This window comes from Pan paniscus, chromosome 13 (genome assembly GCF_029289425.2).
Source record: "Pan paniscus chromosome 13, NHGRI_mPanPan1-v2.0_pri, whole genome shotgun sequence".
Taxonomy (NCBI): domain Eukaryota; kingdom Metazoa; phylum Chordata; class Mammalia; order Primates; family Hominidae; genus Pan; species Pan paniscus.
The window spans coordinates 39,795,598-39,817,103 of NC_073262.2; the positions used below are offsets into that span (position 1 = coordinate 39,795,598).

The 21,506-nt window shown below is 35.7% G+C and overlaps 1 protein-coding gene across 3 annotated transcripts in view; it reads right to left on the bottom strand.

Annotated features, from left to right (window-relative positions):
• The window catches only part of RAB3GAP1 (RAB3 GTPase activating protein catalytic subunit 1), a 118,261-nt gene that overhangs the window by 34,247 nt on the left and 62,508 nt on the right, over positions 1-21,506 (bottom strand). For all 3 annotated transcript variants that reach the window (XM_055108546.2, XM_003822807.6, XM_003822808.6), the window contains exons 7-17: positions 20,343-20,508; positions 15,161-15,260; positions 11,827-11,908; positions 9,824-9,892; positions 9,420-9,493; positions 5,989-6,081; positions 5,355-5,524; positions 3,093-3,182; positions 2,044-2,216; positions 759-813; positions 144-512 (exon numbers count right to left, since the gene is read on the bottom strand). In XM_055108546.2, the coding sequence (XP_054964521.1) occupies positions 144-512; positions 759-813; positions 2,044-2,216; positions 3,093-3,182; positions 5,355-5,524; positions 5,989-6,081; positions 9,420-9,493; positions 9,824-9,892; positions 11,827-11,908; positions 15,161-15,260; positions 20,343-20,508 (1,441 nt within the window). The remainder of the gene's footprint in view (positions 1-143; positions 513-758; positions 814-2,043; positions 2,217-3,092; positions 3,183-5,354; positions 5,525-5,988; positions 6,082-9,419; positions 9,494-9,823; positions 9,893-11,826; positions 11,909-15,160; positions 15,261-20,342; positions 20,509-21,506) is intronic.

Consider the following 21,506-nt stretch of genomic DNA (forward strand, 5'->3'; position numbering starts at 1 on the left):
GGGATTACAGGCGTAAGCCACCGCATCTGGCCTAAACATAGACTTTTTGGATAATTTTCCTTACTCAAAGCACTATCTTCTACTAGGATGAAGTTATATAAACCACAAAATAAATTAAAATGGAAAGAACTAGTGCATCCTACCTGGGTTACTGGAATGTAGAGAGGTTCTCCATTATGCAGCAGTGTAAGCTTCCCATGCTGATAGAGCCGTCCTTCCGGCCTTAAATTTGCCATCTCCTTAGGTCCTCCTTTCTTGCCACTCTCTTGTCCATTTCCTTTAAGTTCTTCAGTATCACTTAGGCATTCAAAAAATTCTTCTTCGCTGTCACTCCAGGAATCCCAAGATTTTCCTACCTCTCCCTTTTCCTTATCTGTTTCTTTTAGATTATCTGGCACCAAGTGGTCTCCTGCTTTTCCAGCATCCCCTGGATATATATTAGTGACATCTGAAGCACTTGTCTTTTTCCCCTCATCACGTGCCTTCTTTCTTTCAATACAACAATTTAACATCTTAAGAAAAGAGAAATAACATTTATAGTTGAATTAGTTACAGAAAAATAAAAATCTACCTACTGCTTGAATATTTAATTTTCACTCTCCACTTCTCAGGACCTTGTGAATTGCAGTGACTACTGACTATAGGCAACCTACAGCAGCACCATGAGAACAGCATGTAACCCATTATTACATTTAGTATTAGAATAATCTCTGATTAAATCAAGACCACATTTATCCATGTCATTGAGAAATCTTTACCTGTAGTTTCTGATGCAGTAAACAACACCTCAGATCTGGGGGTCCACTTGCTAATCTATCAAATAAAGTAAGGAGAAAAGAAAGCTTAGTTTTAGTAAAATTGCTTCAGATATGATTATTTTCTATACTACCATAATTTTTAGCTATATTGATAAGAAATCAAAACTAGATTTCCACAGGTAAGGTAAGTGAATTCCAGAGGGGGAGCACATAGAATTAAAAGATGAAAATTTATTTTATACTCCTTGTCCACAAATCACCAATAGCAAATATAATAGATATTTCAAAACATAACAGCAAATTAGTGATAGTTTTCAGGCTAACAAAAACTCAAAATGAGAAAAAGCCCCTGAACCCACTCCAGGAAGTACTAGCATGCAGTATTTCACACCATACAAAATAAATCAGTTTGTGTATTCAGTACTAAATTCTTACAGTGGATTCTCACTATAAAAACCAAGATCTCCACCTGTATTTCAACAGGACCTTGGACTGTCTCTAGTTCTAGGTTCCTCTAGACCACTAGGTTCCCAGCAATCAGCCAGAGGCACTCCCTCATATTCAACATGCTTCTGGGTCTGTAAAATGTTCCAGAGCGAACTGTCTAAAACCAAGAGAGAATCCAGCTAAGCAGAGATTGGCAAATGATATAAATGTTTTTGGATCAGTAATCATTTTATATTGCTCAAAATCATGATTCTCCTATCATAGCATGGGTAGATGAGCACTAAACTATGCAATATCAACCTATGTGCTAATGAAAATGTTCTGTTTGATTAAGTAAAATGTCAATTACAAAAAACAGGTTTATTACAAAAGACTTTGAAAATGCATAAAAGTATAAAGAACAAAATAAAAATATAATTTCACACTGGGAAAAACTGATAGCATTTCACAGTATTTATAATATTTTCCTGTACAAATATAGCAACATAATTAAAAGCACTTTGTATATGCATTAAAATATTCTACTTTATTAGAAACAATATGAACATCTGTTATTAAAGATTATTGGGGAAAAAACTGTAATCAATCTAATTTTCTATTGTAGAGATACAGTATAATTTATTTAACTATTCTTTTATGTTTGATATTTAGGTTTTGCCTTTTTTTCTATTATATTAATAAATTTGCTGCAGTGAACACCTCTGAACATAAATCATGTCTAAGCTTCTTGCCACTTTCTTAGGGCAGACTTCCTAGAAGGGGGAAAAAATAGGTCAAAAGTCAAATGTCTGCTAACAAACAAAATCCTATCCAAACAATTGAAAATTGAAATTATTACCCTGGAATCAGAAAGTTGTTTTCCCATCGGAAACGCATTTCAAGAACAAATTCCTGCCAGAGGTGTGCCACTCCTTTCAACCCTCCATGGTAAAAATTGATCATACAGAGACACAAAGCCAGTTTGTATGTTAAACTGTCAGATGGTGCAGACTTGAACTGATTGTAGAGATTCTAAATTTAACAAAATAGAAACAAAGCAAACTTGTTACCAAAATATTTTACACATATAACTGAAAAGTTCGTAGGGAGAGATTTTAATTGTAAAATTAACGTATCCCACCTAAACTAGGCATTATCAAATGTCTAATACACTACTGCATAAACTATTCTTAGGAAGTCCCACATTTTCAAGATTTCTACTAAGATTAAAAAAGATAAAGCTATAGTTTAATGAAGCTAAAGTTACAGCTTTCAATTTCTTCTGTGGAATATCTAGGAAGTATTCCAAATTTCATGTGTTGTTTTAAAAATCTTTTAATTACAAAAATGAGCACGTCTGAAAAAACAAAAATCATAACTATCTAAACTGAAAATGTAAAAAGCCTTTGCTTTTTTCTCTCACCTCATCAAATCTACTTCTCACCAATAACTACTGTAAAGTTTGATATATATCTACACTTGTCATTTAAATTCTTCAACTTCTTAATTTTTCAAAGACTAGACAAAGAGACCATGAAAATTTTACCTAATTTTACACATTTTACTTCATTAAAGAGTTGTCCATTCACTAACTAGTTTTAAAATATCAAAAAGAATCTGCTGAGAAACACAAATTTAATGATTTCACCAAAACTCTACAATGGGGGAAATCCTACAGCTGTGTAGAGTATATTTGTGCTATTTTTTCATTGTTTCCAGAAAAATTCTTGCTACCCAAAATATGTATCTGTGCTAGTTATCTAAATGGAAACCACGATCTCCCATCCAAAATTCCCAAGGTGATTTTTAAAATAAAAATATAGTAAGCTATTAAACTAGAAATATATAGAACCTCTAGAAATTCAGTGCATTTAAAACATTTTAACATTGAACTCCACATCAACTTACATAGTCTTCACTCTCTGATGGAGGATTATTATTATCTGTTGAAGTAGTTCCATCTAATGGTTTCTCAGAAACAGCATCAGGGAATAAGAACTTGAAGGAAAGGAAAAAAATAATCACATTTTAGACCACATTTCCTATTTTGTTGATTTTTATAACTCATATAGACATTATTTAACTTTTTAATGGTTTTGCTGCTCTAACAATAGAAATGTTCCAGTTGTATTGGCCAGTTTGTTCTACACTCTCAAATTTTTTCTATTTTTCTTTGAAAATATACAAGGTTTCAGTGACTAGCCAATTTTAGAAATTAGAATTTTTTTCTTAAAAGTAATCACTTGATTCTGTAAGCTGAAAGGTGCAAAAGCAAAATCTTATCACTGTGACTTCATGCTCACCCAAGGCCATTACATTTTTTTAGTGTTACTACTATCTAAAAAACAAAACCACAAAAGACAATTTAAAAACACTCATGTACTCATGAGGATCTGAAGAGTTACATCATCCACAGGCTTTCATATATAGACTACTAAGAGATGATATTCAAGACCCACAACTTTATTTTATGATACCCCTGGAAAGTAGGAAGCAGTCTAAACCTATAATAACCAATGTACCTTTTCCATGTGGTTTCTGTTTATATGTACATGTACGAGTGGTCAAAAAAAAATCCAGTGTACATGACAACTGAGCTACATGATTTGAATAACATTCTTTAAGAATACAGTCTTAAGAAGGAGGCTCTCTATAGACATTTATTTACAGTCCTTTTATCACTGTTCCTCTCAATTGTTTTGTGGTACTGCTGATTAGTAATCCCTCTTACTATGTATACTTTGCCACACATTATAGAACATGTCCAATAGACTTTTAAAAATTAGATGAACTACTATGTGCCAAGTGCCATAAGGCACAATTACCAGCATTATCCTATTCTCATACAACTGTTTGAGCTAAGTATCACTACCTACATCTTACGATGTACAAGCTAAAAAGTTGGCTAAGAGTTTTGTTCAGATAAATGGCAGGGGATAAGATTAACATTAAGTTTCCAGTTTTCTTTTCAACACTTTTCTTGAAGGTTTCTCCCAAGATTGTCTTAATGCACAAATTTCCGGGAGTATGATTTTAACCACAATTACAGTTAAGAATAGCTATCATTTATCAAAGACCCATATATGCCAGGCAGTGTCACAGAAGATCCTTTAATCCTCACAACGATCTCGCAAGGTTTTGTTAGCCATATTTTATAGATGAGGAAACTGAAGTGACTTATTCAAAGTCATGCAGTAAGTCATGCAGACATTAAACCATGGTGTGGATGGCCCCCAGGCTGGGGCCATTCCACTCTGTTATACCTAGGAGCCACCTTAGCTCTCTATTCATCTCCCTCTCATTCTCACTAAAAGCTTTCTCTCAACTGTTGTCAAAGCAATCCTTCAAAAATATACTTCCGGGGCCAGGTGCGGTGGCTCACGCCTGTAATCCCAGCAGTTTGGGAGGCCGAGGCGGGCGGATTACGAGGTCAGGAGATCGAGACCATCCTGGCTAACACGGTGAAACCCTATCTCTACTAAAAAAAAATACAAAAAAATTAGCCAGGCATGGTGGCACGTGACTGTAGTCCCAGCTACTAGGGAGGCTGAGGCAGGAGAATTGCTTGAACCCAGGAGGTGGAGGTTGCAGTGAGCCGAGATGCACCACTGCACTCCAGTCTGGGCAACAGAGCGAGACTTCATCTCAAAAAAAATAAATAAATAAAATAAAAAATAAAAAAATTCTAATCATGTTGATCTTCTACTTAAACTGCAAGATAAAAGCCAGTGCTTCAGCATGGCAGGTTACCTGCTACTTCTCCAGCCTCAACCCTGGTCATGGTCTGGGAAGCACCCTACAAAATATCAACCGTTCAACATGCTCTCGAACCTCTGCTATTCCTCTGCTTCTAAAGCCTTCTTTTCATCAAGATTCAGCTCAAATGTCCCTCTTCATGAAGCCTTCCCTGATTCCCACTGCCCAGACAGAGACAAATGCACCCCTGCTGTGCTCTCACAGCCCCCTTGCCAGATTTCTCACATGCAACATGGTATCACAACTACTATTTACTTTCCTTCTCACCACTAAACTAGTAGGAATTTTCTAAATGTGGTAACTGTTTTACTCATTGTATATTCCAAGGTCACTGCCTACCACATAAAAGGAACTGGCTATATAATGAATAAATGATTCTGCATATAGACCTATAAAGACAGAACATTTAGTTACCAGGAGAATAGTATTAAGAACATCATTATTTAGCGGTGACTCCTCTACACCTCTGTGTTTTCGGATTTTCTTCTTTGCAGTGTGTACCATATTTGAAACTGATAATTTATGAATTGGAACTGATGCCGGCTCTGTCAATTTTGACAAAGCATGAGTTATATCAGCAGTTTCTATAAAAAGAACAGAAATAAATATAAATTATATCACCAACCTCAGCAGGTGAAAGTGATGAACAAATTGATGATTATATAGAATATTTTACTCATTCTTTTTACTAGTGTTACATGGTCTTGGAATTATAAAATATTAATATACATGTTCAGCTTTATGTGCAAGCATGAGTGACAATGGTGTCACACAAATTATTTCTCCCTAGGAGACTTCAAAATTTAACCTCTAAAACTCTGCTTTTCAAAATATTTTACATTTTTGGTGGAAAGAACTTATTAAATGCCTTTAATGTCTTAACAAGCACTGGGTACAGCCTGGAAAGGAACTGTAGCTGTCTAGTCCATCAAAACTTGATTATCCAACTTAATTCAAAATGAGAAAACAGATGAAAAGTTGCTGAAAAATGTGCCAAGGAAAAACAGTAAGACATTTGAAAGTAATGTTAAAAAAAAATGTAGGTTACCTTTGCCTTCTTCCTCAAATGCAGATCGTCCAAGAATCTCATCAGTTGACTCCTTTCGACGGCAAATTTTAAAAAATTCAGTGACAAAATCACCTATGTAGGAAAAAAAGTTATTTTTGACACTTAACTGAAAAAAAAAAATCAGTCCTATAAATTAAAGTACATCTTTCCACAAAAGCTATTAACTAAGATATGGTAGAAAGTAAAACCATTCAGTTTTTCCACTGAAAAAAACAAAAATTAATCCTATATCAAAGGTAGCCTTGTTCTTTTCTTTCTCTCCATGTCCCAGGATATTTAAAAAGCTTTTCCTTAGAATTCCTTCTAGAAGGAAAGAAAAAAATAACTGTACCTAATAGTACTTACTATATGCCTCAATGAGACACAGTATCCATTTGTCATTAAGTTATGTAAGTAACAAGAACTTACTCTAAGTATGTAGTAATCTTTCCCCAACTGCTACACTACTAGAATCTAAATCCATTAATAAAATTAAGAAGAAACGCTAAAGACATGTTTCTAGAAGATTAGGAAATCATGTAGGATAAAGATATTTCAGTTTCTGCTACATATTAATGGTATTCTTTCCGTCATTATTACTATTATTTTTTATTTATTTATTTATTTATTTATTTTGAGACAGAGTCTCGCTCTGTCGCCCAGGCTGGAGTGCAGTGGCGCAATCTCGGCTCACTGCAAGCTCCACCTCCCAGGTTCACGCCATTCTCCTGCCTCAGCCTCCCAAGTAGCTGGGACTACAGGCACCCGCAACCACGCCTGGCTAATTTTTTGTATTTTTAGTAGAGACGGGGTTTCACTGTGTTAGCCAGGATGGTCTCGATCTCCTGACCTCATGATCCGCCCGCCTCTGCCCCGCAAAGTGCTGGGATTACAAGTGTGAGCCACTGCGCCCGGCCCATTATTACTATTATTATTTTTGAGACAGGGTCTTACTCTGTCGCCCAAGCTGGAGTGCAGTGGCACGATCATGGCTCACTGCAGCCTTGACCTCCTAGGCTCAGGTGATCCTCCCACCTCAGCCTCCTGGGTAGGCTGGGACTACATGTGTGCATCACCATGCCCAGCTAATTTTCGTATTTTTTGTAGAGACGAGGTTTTGCCATGTTGCCAAGGCTGGACTCAAACTCCCGGGCTCAAGCAATCCACCTGCCTCGGCCTCTCAAAATGCTGGGATTATAGGCATGAGCCATTGCACCCAGCTGTCTGTCATATTATAAACAGAGGTAAAGCGATTTGAATCTTCTGAACAGCTACAATGTTTACACAAATAAATGAATGCTTAACAAATACTATCAGTGCTAAGATACATCAAGTACATCTAAATTTTATAATTCACCAACTAATTCTGAATTAACCCATAACTTTTTTGAGGCTTCTTCAGAAAGGTAGGAAAAGTCTATAATCTAGTCATACAAAATATTAAAAGAGGTAGGGTAAGATCATGGAACGTTAAACTAAAATGAGAATACTTTCAATTCTAAGGTCCTCAGCAATTACCATACAGTAACAAGATGAGGAATAATAATGTTACTAAGAAGCAACTTAGTACGTAAACATAATATGTAGTAATTCAACGATTAAACAACAGAAAGCATTTACTGTTCATTTACTATAACAAAGGCACTGTTAAAAGTGATATATACACACACATACAGGTACATAATCTCATTTGATCCTCCCAATAACCCTATGAAGTAAGTATTAGTGTTATCTCTATTTTATTTATGAGGACTCTGGGGCTTAAAAAGATTAAGAAACTTGACCAACCTGGTGAATCTAGGATTTGAACTGAGGTCTGTCCAACTGTAATACTCTTGACATTGACCCTATACTGTTGCCCTAACACCCTAGACAAATTCACCAATGGTGGACTTACACCTTATACATCTTTGTATTCACTATTATATAGTTAGCACAAATGGCAGCTACTAATCAGCATTTGACAAATAGCATATGAATGATAAAGAGCCCAAGGAAACAATGCTTTAGAGAAATGCATCATTACTGTCATAATAAATCTTTGGTAACTCCATCAGTTAAATGGTAATATATCAAGTGATAGAGAGTTAAGGTAGCATGGATGAACATAAAGAAAAGGAGAAAATATTTTCATGTGTACTAAATATAAGGAGGAAAAAGATGACAAGGCACACTGAGGAGATGGGTTCAAAAGACTTCATGAAAGAGATACACCTAAAAAAAGAGAAGGGGACAAATCCCAGACATAAGACAAAATAATATTATCTGAATAGCAATTAATATTTTTCAAAGTACTTCCATTTATGTTATTTCACTTGATCCCTCAAATAACCTTGTGAGGTGTATAAGATTATTCACATTTCTTTTCCCATATCAGAAAATAGGCTGCAGATGTGACACAACTCTATAGAAGGGCTCTAAAGCGCACCGTCAAAAACAGTGCTCTTCAGGTCGGGTGCGGCGGCTCACGTCTGTAATCCCAGCACCTTGGGAGGCCGAGGCGGGCGGATCATGAGGTCAGGAGATCGAGACCATCCTGGCTAACACGGTGAAACCCCGTCTCTACTAAAAACACAAAAAATTGAAGGGCGTGGTGGCGGGCGCCTGTAGTCCCAGCTACTCCGGAGGCTGAAGCAGGAGAATGGCGTGAACCCGGGAGGCGGAGCTTACAGTGAGCCGAGATCGCGCCACTGCACTCCAGCCTGGGCGACAGGGTGAGACTCCCTCTCAAAACAAACAAACAAACAAACAAACAAACAAAACAGTGCTCTTCAGATAACACACGTCTAGAGGGGCAACAAAAGGCAAAAAGGGCTTCAATAACAGAAATAGAAGATGCAGACTATGCCACAGGAGGAAGGAAAGGGAGTAACATAAAAGCATCCGGAAAAAAAAAAAAAGAAAAAGCATCTTAAGGCCGCGTGGTGGCTCATGCCTGTAATCTCAGTACTTTGGGAGGCCGAGGCGGGCGGATCACGAGGTCAGGAGATCAAGACTATCCTGGATAACACGGTGAAACCCCGTCTCTACTAAAAATACAAAAAATCAGCCAGGCATGGTGGCACACGTCTGTAGTCCCAGCTACTCGGGAGGCTGAGGGAGGAGAATCACTTGAACCCGGGAGGCAGAGGTTGCAGTGAGCCGAGACATGCCACTGCACTCCAGCCTGAGAGAGACTCCGTCTCAAAAAATAAAAAATAAATAAAAATAAATAAATAAAAGCATCAGAAACATAAAGCTGAGATAATGAGAAAATAATGGAGAATTTGCTGGCACTATTCAAAAAAGGATTCACTGCTATTGGCAATGATTTTTTTCCTACATGGTGTTAACTGAAGAGGTGACAAAGTATAAAGAATGTATGCAGTGTCTCCGATTTGGAAGTTAGGCAGATCAGCAGTATTTCAGGAAAGGAGCATAATATACCTTACCTAGCAAACACTGAGGATTCTCAGCTTTTCGAACTCTAACAGACCAATGTGGAGCTTGAATAGGATCCAAATCACTAAAATGCAAACCAATAAATATAAAATCCTAATTATGACCATCTGCAAGATTCATGAACTTATTAAAATGCAGTCTAATGAAAACATAAGACAAGCAATCCATTTAGCCTCCCTTAAACTTACTCTTATCCAGATACATGGAGCCATTTGGATAAGTTTTTAAAAAATAACATCATAAGAAATCAAAGTCCTTAGACAATAAAACACAAAAGGGAACACTAAAATCAAAACAAAATAATAAAAAATGCATATAAAAATTACTAGCAATTTGAGAGTTATTCTACTGAAGTTTTTTAATCTCAGTGTACTACTACACTTCACATACTTACGAATAAACATCATTATCCACAATGATCCCTTCGGTCAGATGAGGCCATGTAGTAGCTAAATGGAGTTCACTAAAAAACATAAAATACACCCAAAAGCTTTAATACTGACTCAGCAATTATATTTAATACTTCTAGAAAACTATACCAAGGAAATAAAAGTATGTTACAGTGGCATTATTTATAATACAACATACTGGAAACAACTTATTTGGCAAATGGTAGCACATCCTTATGAAGTTAATGTTTTGCAAACATCTCATTATACATAATAGCCAAAAAGCATAAATAACCCACCAACTAATGAATGGATAAACAAAATGTGGCATATCCATACAATGGTATATTTACAGCCATAAAAAGCACAGAAGTACATTAGTTCCCCCTTATCCACAGCTTCACTTTCTGCAGCTTCAGTTACCCTAAATCAACTGCAGTCTGAAAATATTAAGTGAAAAATTCCAGAAAAAAAATCCATAAATTTAAAGTTGCATGTTGTTCTGAGTAGCATGATGAAATCTTGTGCCATCCCACCCCATTAGGTGAATCATCCCTTTGTCTAGTGTATCTACACTGTCTATGCTACCTGCCTTGTTAGTCACTTAGTAACTGTCTTGGTGATCAGAGCGATCACAAGAAGAGTGTGCATAGTACAATGAGATATATTGAGAGAGACAGATCACATTCACATAACTTTCATTAAGGTATATTGTTATAGCTGTTCTATGTTATTATTAGTTATTATTGTCAATCTCTTACTATGCCTCATTTACATTTATTTAATTAATTTATTTATTTTGTATTACATCACCTGGAAATCTTACTGTGCCAAATTTATAAATTAAATTTTACTACTTATCTGTATGCATAGGAAAAATATTTAGTGTGTGGCACTATCCATGGTTTCAGTCATCCACTGGGGATCTTGCAACATACCAGCTGTGGATAAGGGGGTACTACTGTACTGATTCATGCTACAACATGGACAAACCTTGAAAACATGCTAATTAAAAGAAGTCAGACACAAAGAAAGCCACATGTTATATGATTCCATTTATAAGAAATGTCCAGAATAGGCAAATCCAATGAGACAGAAAGCATATCAGTGTTTGCCTAGAGCCGGAGGGCTGAGAAGACTAAGGGGAAATGATGGCTAAGAGGTGAAGAATTTCTTTTTAAGGTTATGAAAATGTTCTGGAATTAGATGATTATGATGGTTGCACAGCTCTGTAAATATTAAAAACCATTGAATTGTACACTTTTAAATAGTGAATTTTATGGCAGGTAAATTATATCTCAAGTTTGAAAAATGTTATAAATCAGGAGTTGGCAAACATTTTCTATAAAGAGCCAGAGAGTAAATATTTTAGGTTTTGTGAACCATGCACAGTCTCTATTTTATTTTTTTTCTTTCATAACCTTTAAAAATGTAAACACCATCCTGACTTCACTGGCCATACAAAAATAGGCTAATGGCCAGATTTGGCAAAGGACACAGTTTGCTGAGTTATAGATGAATATCAAATCTCAGAAAGTTTTCATGTAAAATTATAAAATAAATAAAGCAAGTGTAGGTCTTTCTTTTTTTGAGACGGAGTCTTGCTCTGTTGCCCAGGTTGGAGTGCAGTGGCGTGATCTTAGCTCACTGCAACCTCTGCCTGCCGGGTTCAAGTGATTCTTGTGCCTTAACCTCTTGAGTAGCTGGGATTACAGGTGTGCACAACCACACCCAGTTAATTTTGACATTCTTTAGTAGAGATGGGGTTTCGCCACGTTGGTCAGGCTGTTCTCGAACTCCTGACCTCAGGGGCTGCCCACCGCAGCCTCCCAGAGCGCTAGGATTACAGGCATGAGCCTGTGCCCAGCCCAGGTGTACGTCTTTCTTTATTTCCAGTACTACATTCATCCCAGCAAGCTATAGCATCATAAAGCACAGTGAAATCAATATCAATATAAATTCAAAGTAAAATATTCCCACAATTCAAATGACAGGTTGAAATTCTCACCTAATAGGATCTTCGCAGGCACCAAATGGTAACTTGCCAAACTCCAAGCCTCCAACTTCTCCTCCTACAAGGGCATCTATGTCTAAACAAAAGAAATATTTTTCCATTATTTGGGAAAAAATAAAGAAGAGTCTAATCTAGTTAAGCCCTTTGGAATATCATAGCTTTAAAAGTGTCTGCAAGAGAACACATGTAGCAAGTTAGCAAGTTAGACCAACTTACAGCATATGTAGTCTAACAATATTTGACTTCCCCAGAGAATGTTACAGTAAAAGGGCACACTTATTTCCTATTTATCCAGTATTTCATTCAGGCCAGGTATTCTAAATTTTGCCCTTCTGAAATATTCCTTAAATATTACTCAAGAGAATATTATTTCTGTACATTTTTTTGCATTTTTAAAGAATGTAATTAGTATAACCCAAAAAGAGTATCCAAGTATTTAAAAATCACCAACTACATTAATCAGTTTTGCTATCAGTAATTTCTGAATAGGAAATTAGTATATTTGTCATCATTAATAACATTATATTTTGGTTGATAGTAAATGGAAATATATAAAGATCAGAAAAGAACCTCCTTTCCATTATGAATGGCATACTAGACTGGAAGAGAACTTAGAGGGTAAATCATTCCCTTAGTTCTATCTCTCCTGAAGAAGTAATAAGCATTTCTAAAAGGCATCAAAAGGATTTTTTTCTCTTTGAAATAATACAAATTGTGATATTTAATTATTCACACTATACTAGGATTTCCTGAAATTAAAGCCTACTGAGTTAACAAAACTTCCCATATTTGCTAAAATCACATCTGATATTTATCTACATCCTAAGTAAATGATTAAAATTAGTCATCAAATATGAATCAATACTTGATTCAGTAAATTTTCTCAAGTCAATTCCATTTTTCCAACTAAAGAATGCTTATAATAAGAAAGATCACAATGACTAGCATTGTTACAAGTGAGTTTGTAAAAGCTTCAAAATTACAAGCACATTTTTATAATTAGTAAATTAAAAATTATTACTAAAATATAACTGTACAAAAGTTTTAGCTGAATTAAAAAGGGAGAAGCAACTCGTGGAATGAAAAGCACATCGGACTTGGAGTTTGACTAGTGTTTGTATGCAAACTTTATCACTTGGTGACCATATGACTTTAAGCCAGTTACATGGGTTCTTTTAAGAAACTTACATCTCTAAGAAAGACAATACTTGTCTTCGGCTGGGCACGGTGGCTCAAACCTGTAATTCCAGCACTTTGGGAAGCTGGGGAGGGTGGATCACCTGAGGTCAGGAGTTCGAGACCAGCCTGGCCAACATGGTGAAACCCCATATCTACTAAAAAATACAAAAATTAGCCAGGCGTGGTGGTGCATACCTGTAGTCCCAGAGACTCAGGAGGCTGAGGCTGAGGCAAGAGAATCGCTTGAACCCAGGAGGCAGAGGTTGCAGTGAGCCAAGATCATGCCACTGCACTCCAGCCTGGGTGACAAAGCAAGACTCTGTCTCAAAAAACAAAACAAAACAAAACAAAAGATAATAATAATTGTCTCATAGGTAAGTGAAAATTATACAAAATGGGATATAAAATATGAAAAGCACAGTATCTCATCCATATTATATGTTCAGTCCCTTCCCCCTTATAAAGGAAAATGTTAAGAATTTATATGGCTTTCAATCTACTGAGGGAGAAGGTTAATATTTTTAATCCCCATTTTAAAAACTTGACAATAGAAGATTAACAAAGACCTTATTGGCAATCTTATAATGCTAAGGTTCTAACTCTTGGGCTTCTTCACAGATCATGAGCAGACCACACTACCTTAGGAAATCTTTACAACTGCTTTATAAGAGAGTAGCCTTGGAAGAAAAAAAAGGAAGATAAGAATGGAAACTTCTAACCAGACATAGACTGTAAATTGTCCAGTGGGTACTGTTACCTGGGAACTAAAACTACCAACACAAACATTTGAGTGTTTCTTCTGATATAAATCTAAAGCTTAGCTTTTATTTCTCTGTTGTAGTCTAGATACGGTCCTTTTAGTGTACATTAGAGTTGAAAATTATTTTGTGGTATATAAAATAAAATAGTAGTAGTACATATAACTGCCAAAAGCTAAGGATATATTACATTAATTTTTTTTTCTTTTTTTTTTTGAGACAGGGTCTCACTCTGTCACCCAGGCTGGAGTACAGTGGCGCAATGTCAGCTCACTGCAACCTCCACCTCCCAGGTTCAAGGGATTCTCCTGCCTCAGCCTCCAGAGTAGCTGGGATTATAGGCTCCTGCCACTGCACCTGGCTAATTTTTGTATTTTTAGTAGAGACAAGGTTTCACCATGTTGGCCAGGTTGGTCTTGAACTCCCGACCTCAGGTGATCTGCCTGCCTTGGCCTCCCAAAGGGCTAGGATTACAGGTGTGAGTCACCGTGCCCGGCCTGTATTATATTAATTTTTATATCATCTCATGCCTACCAATTTTTTCAATCCTATAAATAGCCAACTACTTGGAACAAAAATAAACAGTAATGAATATTAGTTTATTTTATTTCTCTTTAGGAGAGGTAGATTAAAAAACGTTTTCAGGCTAGTAAAATTCTTATATTTTAAAAGTTTGTCTTATATTCCTTATTAGATGTGCTTTAATATAATCAAACATGTGAAAGAAGCACCCAGGAATCAAAATATTATTTAGGATATATGTCCATGAAACTGAGCTTTTCTAGAACTTAGGTAATGTGTTGCTCATATTGCTGTCTTAGCACCGCCTAGTCTCAGGTTAATAATTAATAATTGTTGAATGAATCTGTTTATCAAGGGTAAGCAGGCAAATTGATTTTGATTATATTTCTATAACATACAAGTTAATTATTATTTTTTCCCTACATATATTTTTCTTCTCTGTTTTCCTTGTTTAGCCCCCTTTCTTGAAACATTACTCTCTTTAAAGCTTTTTCCATGAGTGTTCTCAGTTTATGAGGGTGAGCTGAGAACAGCTCTTCTCTTATAATAGTCTAAAAACAGACATGTTAATCATTCGCTACATAGTAATTTATGGCACATGATGTGCCACAGCAAGGGGTGCCCTTATAAATAAGGCTTTCAAAGACAGATTGTCAAATATAGAGTAATACTATCTCTAGAAAACCTACAGTTTTTCTTCAAGAGAAAAAAAATAAGGGCAATGAAAGCAATAATATTACATTTAAAATGAATCACAAATATTTCTAATGTAAAACACTTGAAACTCTTGTTAAGTAATTTTAATTTCTGAATGTATCTTCTTTTCCATTTATATTCAGTAAGTTAAATATAGTTCTAAATGATCTCACCTGGAGGTTGCTGAGGCCAAAAATACTGCTGCCAATCTTGAAGTACATAGGTAAATCGAATAGCAATACTAACTGGAGGCAATGGAGTTAAAGGACATCCCTAGGAAATACATGCAAAGACAATACCGTGTAAATGCTGGTACCCTTTTCATATTAATTCAACATCAAAATTTCAAACTTATGGAATGGATTAATACTACCTTTATGAAACCTGGATTTTCAGATTCTAGTGTTAAACAATAGTGTGCATATTCTACTTATTAAAAACATGATATTCCAGCCATTCCAAAGGAAAAATAAGTCACCGAAGTCATTAGAGCCAAAGATGCAAAATTTAGGAAATCCTTTTCACAGAAGAAATTCTCACAGTCCAAAAGCTCAAGAGGTGGATCAGGGATGAAAAGGAGGAAAGATCCCATAGTAAGGAACAGTAGTGGCAATTGTGAGACTGAATTTTAAAAAATGGAAAAGTAAACTTTCCAAAGAATCACTGTATTTTTGTCCACATATTTGTGTGTACAGAAGGATTTCCATAATTTCTGCATACTGCTTCCACAAATGTTTTCATTTGATGTAGCTAAAAAAAAAGTTTCAAAAACAATGCCATAGCTTTAAAATAAAGCTGTTTAAACTGCTATTAGAAAAAGAGATATTACATTCTATTAAGCAAAATGCTCTTTAAAGTATCTTTTACTATTTTAATCATAAAATACCATTTCTTACTATTCACTTCAGACATATTAAATGTGAAAAAAAGGTGATTCATTTTTCAAATAAGTAAAAGTATTATAAAGCATAAGCCTTGGTTTGGGGAGAGGATGTCTTTTCTTTTAAATGAAAATAAACTCAAATTAAAGCCACCCTTGAATATTTAACCAAAATTTCAGACTAAGAGAAATGAATGATCACTCACACAAAATAGATTAACGAATCAGCTAACAAAAGAAAACTTAGATTTATCTGTCAATTCACTAAAAATCACAAAACTTAATACTATCATTTAAACATCCTATGACCTCAGCTTCCCTTCATAATGCTTAATCTAAACTAATATAAAATAGGACTTAAATATGCATAGGAATCACCTAGAGAACTTGTGAAATGCAGATTCAATACTCTTCTGCATATCTAACCAGTTTCCAGATGCTGCTGTTCAGGAGACTACACTTTGAGTAGCAAAGCAATACATGACATTTACATTTAGCTCAGCAGCAGCATCTATAAATGTCACTAGTAGCTTTAAGAACACAAACTCAATTTGAAGTCACAATAGTAGACAGCTGCTCCCAAAAAACCTAATTCAGTTTTGGGCTCCTGTGCCCAACAGCAAGGTGAGATTTTGGCTGGTCAGTATATCAACTTTTTAGTCATGTCCAGATATCAAATGAGCATTCACCTATAATAAGGAGCAAATGTTCTAGAAGCCATAACAAGGCCACTTTGACACATAACCTCTGATCCAGTCACACAGATAAATACAAAAACAGATACCCAGAAAAGAAATAATTATGGCCAAGCGCGGTGGCTCACGCCTGTAATCCCAGCACTTTGGGAGGCCAAGGCAGGTGGATCATTTGAAATCAGGAGTTCAAGACCAGCCTGGCCAACATGGTGAAACCCCATTTCTAATAAAAATACAAAAATTAGCTGGGCAGTAGTGGTGCGCGCCTGTAGTCTCAGCTACTTGGGAGGCTGAGGCAGGAGAATCGCTTGATTCCGGGAGGCAGAGGTTGCAGTGAGCCAAGATCGTGCCACTGCACTCCAGCCTGGGTGACAGAGTGAAGCCCTGTCTCAAAAAAATAAGGACAGAAGGAAGGAAGGAAGGAAGGGAGGGAGGGAGGGAGGGAGGAAGGAAGGAAGGATTAGGATGAAAAATGACGGAAATATCTTTGTGGACCCTGGAGGATAAGTGGGGTTCAAGGCACATGCCTTGAGGTGTGGAAGGTGGCACTGACAACCTAGGATGAAACCAAAAGGGCTCAGTCCAGAGTGAGGGCATTGCAAGACTCTCTGCTTAAGCCAGACACTGGGACATGTCACTCCTGCTTGGCACAATGGCTTTATCGGAAGGTATGGGACTGGAGGTTATTGTGTGAGGGGAAAAAACCCTCACCCGCATGTGGTGAGCAAACAACCCAAGATTCTAAGACCAGTTATCAAAATCCCCAACATTACTACAGAGCAAGAGACTCCAAACACTATTTTAAGACCTAATTCTGAAATATTCTGCAGGTAGGGAGTAACCATAAAACTACGGAATCACTAGAGAGGATGGATGGGAGTGAACATTAAAAATTTAAAATGAAACTCATTCAAAATGAGCCTACAAACTAAATTTCCCAAAACATAAAAAAGTAGTTCTAAAAGAGACAAATATCCAAATCAACAGTCATGATATAATACCATAAAATGTAAAGAACATCTCAAGAACTAAGAATGTCTAAGCTGAAAAAGAAAAGATGAAGTTATGAGAGTTTTCAAATATTTAGAGGATTATGGCAGAAGAGGATTAAACTTAAGAACCCAAACCAGCTCTTAAGTTCAATTCTCTCAAATCAATTTTGAGAGATGTTTCTTATCAGAAAAGTAAGTTTTAGGTTTGTCAGATGATGAGATAAACTGATTAAAAACTTTTTTTTTTTAACTACTGCTAATAAATAGCCAAGATGTAAGTTGGGTTCCACAGATCAATGTAGTCCCTAGCTTCAAAAAAGAGATGTGACATAAAAGATCTGAAGATCATATTCATTAATGATTTCTTAAGAAGAAGGACTAAGGCCCAGCCGGTGGCTCATGCCTGTTATCTTGGCACTTTGGGAGGTTGGGCAGGCGGATTGCTTGAGCCTAGGAGTTGAAGACCAGCATGAGCAACAGGCTGGTCTCTACAAAAAATACAAAGATTAGCTGTGTGTGGTGATACACACCTACAGTCCCAAATATTCAGGAGGCCGAGGTGGGAGGATTCAGTGACCCCAGGAAGTCGAGGCTGCAGTGAGCTGTAATCACGCCCTACACTGCAGCCTGGGTGACAGAGTGAGACTCTGTCTCAAACAAAAAAAAAAGAAGAAGAAGAAGAGGAGGAAGAAGAGGAGGAAGAAGAGGAGAAAGAAGAGGAGGAGGAGGAAGAAGAAGAAGAAGAAGAAGAAGAAATAAAGTATTGATATTTCCATGTGACCAGAAACTTGATCTAAAAATTTTAAATATAATTGAAGACTTCTGGTGAGAGCAAAGGAAAACTAATGGAGAAGATACTAATACATACTTGCCTTTTTCAAAAATTTCCCAAACTATATGTGGAATTAAGCAGTACCTATAGCACTTCAGAGCCCAGAAGGTTTTTGAAAAGAAAATTACATATATACACGGAATTCTCTAAAATAGAAGCATCTGTAATTTTTCTAATGGAGATAATCACAAGCCACTGCTAACAGTTGTCATTTTGAGGAGACAGGCAGAGAGGTAAAAGGAAGCTTTTACTCTAATTTCCTAATCTCGTAAATGCATTACTTTTTTTTTTTAATATCAAAGGGATTTATCTAGTTAGTAATAATCCTACCAGTACACTATTTAGGTCCTCAACATTAAAAACATATTTTTATGATTAAATTCTAATCCTAAATATCTTTCTAACAAATGTTATCTATTTAAAAAGAAATTTCAGCAATTTTTTCTTATAATTCTTTTTCTTTTGAAAATTCTCAAACCTTCAGAAAGATTGGAAAACTAGTATAATGAACACCCATATGACTTTCACGGAGTTCATAATTATTAACACTTTGCCACACATACACATATATATATTATGCATATGATATTTTTTTGGCTGAATCTTCTGAAAAATGTAGGCATCAGAACAAATCACCCTTAAATACTTTAGCATGTAATTCCTAAGAACAAGGACATTAGTCTATACAACTATAATACAATTATCACACTCAATAAATTAAACATTGATACTATTTTCTAATATACAGTCCATATTAAAATCATCCCAATTGTCCCAATAATGTCCTTACTGGCTATTTTGTTTTGAAAAAGGATCCAATCAAGAATCATGTGTTGCATTTAGCTGTCAGGTTCCATTTTCTCCTTAAATCTAAATTGCTTCCAGCCTTTATTTTGCCTATCATGATACTGACCAGTTACTGTTGCAAAACATGGCTCACTTTGAAAATATGTGATTGCTTCCTCATGTTTTGATTTACAGTATGTTGAACATTTTGGCAGGAATGCCACATATATAATTATATATCATAATTAATATATTTATTTATAATCGATATACTTCATTATAATATACATATAATCAATATCCTAATCAATATACTTAATATTTAAGTGCTAAAGCTGCCACTATCTCACTTAAGTGGCCAAATGTGACTAATAGCCATCACACGACACATGATGTCAGTTTATTAATCAACTGTGAGATAGTGAGATAGTGTCATGTTTAGCACTTAACATACTCCAAATTTAAATCAGCATCCTAATAACCTAAGAGTAATATTTCTCTAAGTAGAGGATCCCCTCCACTATTGGTTATCTAGCTTTCTCTGTTTTCTAGAGGTATTCACAAACAGCTCCTCAACTTAAGCCCTCATCAGCCCCATTCCCCCCAACCCCCACAGAGCAGCACAGGCAAGTCCTCCATAGCTATAGACAGTGTTGTTATAGAATATAAGAATATATTTAGCATGTCCCATTTAGCCCTGCTGCTCTCAGGCCTAGGATATAAGCCAGATTAACCTTGAAAATTAAATCAAATAAAGATTTGGGGGAAAAAATGCAATTCAGAACCCAAAGGGTTTAGACCTTAAGGAGCTCATAGTCAAATGCTTCAAATGCTCAAACAAGCAGCTACCTGAGCCCCATTAAGCTTGGGAGACTGGCAATATTACCAATAGAGGACAAGGAGTAGAAGAGATAACACAGTCAATAAATGCTAACAGACTGAACAAACAGACAAATCAGTTGTTGCTTTAGCATGAGTACACTAAAAATACAATTGGATATTTTGTTTCTTAGAAATTACAAAGTAATTTATGTAGTCACTTATAGCTTTCTTCTAAGCAATTACATTATCAATATTATAGAGAAATGTTTCTATATGCTGAATAAAATGATCAAATCTCTACTTTTATCTGGATCTCAGATAAGACTGACAATATCAATCCCAACTCACAATCTTTGATTTGAAGATATCCAGCAGACCTGATAAGTGAGTGTACTGATTTGGCACTTTTCTAAGATGAACCATTTCGAAATCAGTTCGTACACCAGGACCTTGACATTCTCCTACGTACATTCTTCGCCATTTGTGGTGAATTTGCACAAAGAGTGGCACCTGACTGCAAGACATGATTAAATAGGAATGGAATACAAGCTCATTAAACATTAAACCTGAACCTCAAATTTTTTCCAAATTATTTTAATCTCAAGAATTTGAAAGCACTAAACTGGAAACACAACAAAAACACAGGTTTGTGTTTATAACAAAGACATTCTTAGTTCCTTTTTCTCCTTACACTACCAAACTGAAGAAACTATCATCTAGAAGTACTTTGATTAGTCTGAAAATTGTTTTAGAACAGCTAAAAGTCAGAAAACATCAGAATGAAAACTGTCTTGAGTAAAAGTGATTATTTCATATTAGTCTTTCCAAAGTGATAATAAAACCTAACTTACAGGTATTAAACAATATAAATTAAGCCAATATTGTGGTGAAATATTTTTCACATCATTCAAAGATAAAGTAAGGCTCCCAAGCACAAGAAGGTTGTGATGTGCCTTAGAGAGAATACGTGTTAACACACGTATTTTCCCAGAAGCATCATTCATGCACAAGTTACATTGCTTTTGGCTACAAGTTCAATGTTAATGACTCAACAATGTATATTAAATAAGCTATCTTTAAACAGAAACACACATAAAAGAAGGTTATGTATTAACTGATTGACAAAAAATGTGACCAGAGGCTCGAAGGAACCCAAGTCTGTATTTCTCCTAGGAGAAACAGATGAGGAATTGATAACTCAGTGTTTGTGGCAACTTTATAGCACATAACTACCTTAAATAACAAGAAAGGATTGTACAAATATATCCCCAAGTTAATAATCCTACATTAGTAAATATTCTAGCAAAATTATTCACTTAGGATATACCATGGAGTACATCCACTAAAATAAATTAATTCTTCCCCAGTAGATTTAGAGTATCATAGTCTATTCGATATGCAAATGAAATACAATTCAAAATAGCAGAATAGTGATTAAACAAATTTCATTTTCTTAAATACTTCCATTTAAGAATAGGGCCTAAAGGTACTGAAAATTAACTTTTAAAAAAG